Source organism: Enhydra lutris, unplaced genomic scaffold, assembly GCF_002288905.1.
Source record: "Enhydra lutris kenyoni isolate GAN:26980312 unplaced genomic scaffold, ASM228890v2 scaffoldscaffold9, whole genome shotgun sequence".
Classification (NCBI taxonomy): Eukaryota; Metazoa; Chordata; class Mammalia; order Carnivora; family Mustelidae; genus Enhydra; species Enhydra lutris.
The window spans coordinates 83,351,854-83,356,511 of NW_019154093.1; the positions used below are offsets into that span (position 1 = coordinate 83,351,854).

The following is a 4,658-nucleotide window of genomic DNA, read 5'->3' on the forward strand; positions in this document are numbered from 1 at the left end:
CTGCTTTGGGGTGTCTCTGAGTCTCTGCTGGGCTGAGATGGGGGCTATGGGAACTGAGGCTAGAGAGGAGCCACCCCCTCATAGTGTGTGTGTTTCCTGCAGGAACACCATGCTGAGCCTTTGCCTTGAGAATGCAGAGCTGAAAGAGCAGATGGGAGAAGCAATATCTGATGGATGGGAGATTGAGGAAGACAAGGAGAAGGGCGAGGTGGCAATGGAAACTGTGGTAGCCAGAGGGGGTCTGAATGAGAATAGCCTTCAGGCTGAATTCAGAAAGCTCCAGGGAAAACTGAAGAATGCCCACAACATCATCAGCCTCCTCAAAGAACAGCTCATGCCTAGCAGCAAGGACGGGAATAGTAATCTTAGCCCAGAGCTCCTTGCATGCCTGGCCCAGGAGATCGACAGAATGAACACCGAGCTGGTCTGTTCTCCTGAGAAGCCCCAATGCCAGGAGGAGGAGCACGTGACCATAAGGCCCTGCCCCAGACACCAGAGTCTTGACCTTGGGGCTGCCTCGCCGTGGATGGCTGCCAAGTAAGTGTGGGTTTAGATGGAAATAGAGACCTGTGGAGAAGGCCTGGAGGTAACAGTTTTTACCTAAAACAGTTCTGCTCTATGGGTCAGAAGGACTGAGCGAAGGGCTTCTTTGCCCCACAAGCAGCGGTAATAATATTCCTCACACATTCAGCCTTTGGAAAAGCTTTTATAACATTGTCTCACAGACATTACTTGGGTAATTAATTTTTCATAAATAGTGTTTCATTTTCCAGATGGCACGCTAGGCATTGGGCAGCAGGCAGAAAGACCTGGTCTCTGCCCGTAAGTCTGCAGTGTGGTGGGGAAAGATGGCATAAAACAGGTCATTTCAATAGGATGCCATATAGGGATGCTTCCGACTTAAGGAAGCCCCGACAAGTGGTGTGTAATGACATCTCTGTATCACTGCCATTTTCATCACAGCCCATCCTAGGTGTCTATTCATGGGCCACAAGATTGGGCTGTTGGGATCCTCCTAAGGGGAGGGGCTTTGCTGACTATTGAGTAAATGGAGACTAGAGAGGATTCGAGGTGGGGGAGTGGAGGACAAGGCTGCGACAGGAGCATGAGGATAGATGAGGAGAGGTTTCTACCTCTCTTCTCTTTAACCGCTGAACCAATCTTTACTGAGAGCCCCTCAATGGACTCTAGTGGCACTGTACTGTGTGCTGAAAATACAGAGATGAATAAAACATTATCCTAGCTCTGCAGGAGCTTGGAGCTGGAAAGCAAGCCACTACCAAAGGGCTTGAGGAATGCTGGAACATGAATATAGTCCACAAACCCATGAATATAGTCCACAGGGGGTCAGAAAGGGATGGGGCCGGGACTGCCCAGGACTGTTACTGCCTGGTCCCTATGCTGGCTCTTTTCACAGGTGGATAACCGGCCCCAGGCCCAAGACCCTTGGATTCCATCAGAATTTAGCTTTCCTGGATCCACCAAGCACCTGTGTTCCCAGCTGGCCCAGTGCAGACAGTGCTACCAGGACCTCCAGGAGAAGTTGCTGATATCAGAAGCCACGGTCTTTGCCCAGGCCAACCAGCTGGAGAAATACAGAGTCATGCTTAGTAAGTCTTAGGTTCACCATCACTAAGACATCTGTCTACATGCTTCTTGTAGACTTCCCTTTTCTTCCCCAGCCTCAAAACAAATTTAATCTCGACCAGGGTCCTAGAATTGTGGAAATGGTTATTTAACTTCAGTTTTCGCACCTGGCAGAGAAGAATAAAAAAGCAAGTTTGCAGTGAGCATATAGGAAAGAAATGGGCTAACATCTAGTTTTGCTGATTTCTGCTATAGTCAGCAAAGTGCTTTACATCTCTCAACATATACTGATAGTTTCTCTCCTCCTCTTGGTACCAAATCACATTCTTCAAAAATATACCATCACCATTGGTTTAGAATCCATGCTTTCTCCTAGAACTTCCTACAGTGATTGAAATGCTTATGGAGCACATGAGATGTGTCTAGTTCAGCTTTGGAATTTTGTTTACTTTTAATTAATTTTTTTAATTTGTTTTCAGTGTAACAGTATTCATTGTTTTTGCACCACACCCAGTGCTCCATGCAATCCGTGCCCTCCCCAATACCCACCACCTGGTTCCCCCAACCTCCCACCCCCAACCCCTTAAAAACCCTCAGGTTGATTTTTAGGGTCCATAGTCTCTCATGGTTCACCTCCCCTTCCAATTTCCCTCAGCTTACTTCTCCTCTCCATCTCCCCATGTCCTCCATGTTAATTGTTATGCTCCACAAATAAGTGAAACCATATGATAATTGACTCTCTCTGCTTGACTTATTTCATTAAGCATAATTTCTTCCAGTCCCGTCCATGTTGCTACAAAAGTTGGGTATTCATCCTTTCTGATGGAGGCATAATACTCCATAGTGTATATGGACCACATCTTCCTTATCCATTCGTCTGTTGAAGGGCATCTTGGTTCTTTCCACAGTTTGGCAACCGTGGCCATTGCTGCTATAAACATTGGGGTACAGATGGCCCTTCTTTTCACTACATCTGTACCTTTGGGGTAAATACCCAGTAGTGCAATTGCAGGGTCATAGGGAAGCTCTATTTTTAATTTCTTAAGGAATCTCCTCAAACTCAACACACACAAAACAGATAATCATATCAAAAAATGGGCAGAAAATATGAACAGACACTTCTCCAATGAAGACATACAAATGGCTAAGAGACACATGAAAAAATGTTCATCATCACTAGCCATCAGGGAGATTCAAATTAAAACCACATTGAGATATCACCTTACACTAGTTAGAATGGCCAAAATTAGCAAGACAGGAAACAATGTGTGTTGGAGAGGATGTGGAGAAAGGGGAACCCTCTTTCCCACTGTTGGTGGGAATGCAAGTTGGTGCAGCCACTTTGGTGAACAGTGTGGAGATTCCTTAAGGAATTAAAAGTAGAGCTTCCCTATGACACTGCCCACTTTTAATTAAATTAATATGAAGTAGTCATGTGTGGCTAGTAGCAATCTCTTTTTAATTTTTATTAATTTTTATTTATTTATTTATTTTTTTAAATTTCTTTTCAGTGTACCAGAATTCATTGTTTATGTACCACACCCAGTGTTCCAGGCAGCACATGCCCTCCATAATACCTACCACCAGGCTCACCCAACTGCGCATTGCCCGCCCCTTCAAAACCCTCAGATTGTTTTTCAGAGTCCATAGTCTCTCATGGTTTGTCTTCCCCTCCAATTTCCCCCAACTCCCTTCTCCCCTTCATCTCCCCATGTCTTCCATGCTATTTGTTATGCTCCACAAATAAGTGAAACCATATGATAATTGACTCTCTCTGCTTGACTTATTTCACTCAGCATAATCTCTTCCAGTCCCGTCCATGTTGATACAAAAGTTAGGCATTTTTCCTTTCTGATGGAGGCATAATACTCCATAGTGTATACTGAGCACATCTTCCTTATCCATTCATCTGTTGAAGGACATGCTGGTTCTTTCCACAGTTTGGCATCCGTGGCCATTGCTGCTATGAACATTGGGGTACAGATGGCCCTTCTTTTCACTACATCTGTATCTTTGGGGTAAATACCCAGTAGTGCAATTGCAGGGTCATAGGGAAGCTCTATTTTTAATTTCTTAAGGAATCTCCTCAAACTCAACACACACAAAACAGATAATCATATCAAAAAATGGGCAGAAAATATGAACAGACACTTCTCCAATGAAGACATACAAATGGCTAAGAGACACATGAAAAAATGTTCATCATCACTAGCCATCAGGGAGATTCAAATTAAAACCACATTGAGATATCACCTTACACTAGTTAGAATGGCCAAAATTAGCAAGACAGGAAACAATGTGTGTTGGAGAGGATGTGGAGAAAGGGGAACCCTCTTTCCCACTGTTGGTGGGAATGCAAGTTGGTGCAGCCACTTTGGTGAACAGTGTGGAGATTCCTTAAGGAATTAAAAGTAGAGCTTCCCTATGACACTGCCCACTTTTAATTAAATTAATATGAAGTAGTCATGTGTGGCTAGTAGCAATCTCTTTTTAATTTTTATTAATTTTTATTTATTTATTTATTTTTTTAAATTTCTTTTCAGTGTACCAGAATTCATTGTTTATGTACCACACCCAGTGTTCCAGGCAGCACATGCCCTCCATAATACCTACCACCAGGCTCACCCAACTGCGCATTGCCCGCCCCTTCAAAACCCTCAGATTGTTTTTCAGAGTCCATAGTCTCTCATGGTTTGTCTTCCCCTCCAATTTCCCCCAACTCCCTTCTCCCCTTCATCTCCCCATGTCTTCCATGCTATTTGTTATGCTCCACAAATAAGTGAAACCATATGATAATTGACTCTCTCTGCTTGACTTATTTCACTCAGCATAATCTCTTCCAGTCCCGTCCATGTTGATACAAAAGTTAGGCATTTTTCCTTTCTGATGGAGGCATAATACTCCATAGTGTATACTGAGCACATCTTCCTTATCCATTCATCTGTTGAAGGACATGCTGGTTCTTTCCACAGTTTGGCATCCGTGGCCATTGCTGCTATGAACATTGGGGTACAGATGGCCCTTCTTTTCACTACATCTGTATCTTTGGGGTAAATACCCAGTAGTGCAAT

The 4,658-nt window shown here is 43.9% G+C and overlaps 1 protein-coding gene across 1 annotated transcript in view; it reads left to right on the plus strand.

Annotated features, from left to right (window-relative positions):
* The window catches only part of LOC111142854 (NBPF member 26), a 141,492-nt gene that overhangs the window by 103,667 nt on the left and 33,167 nt on the right, over positions 1-4,658 (plus strand). Inside the window, 3 exon segments of the mRNA XM_022496209.1 lie at positions 103-512; positions 515-537; positions 1,418-1,617. Of these exon segments, the coding sequence (XP_022351917.1) occupies positions 103-512; positions 515-537; positions 1,418-1,617 (633 nt within the window).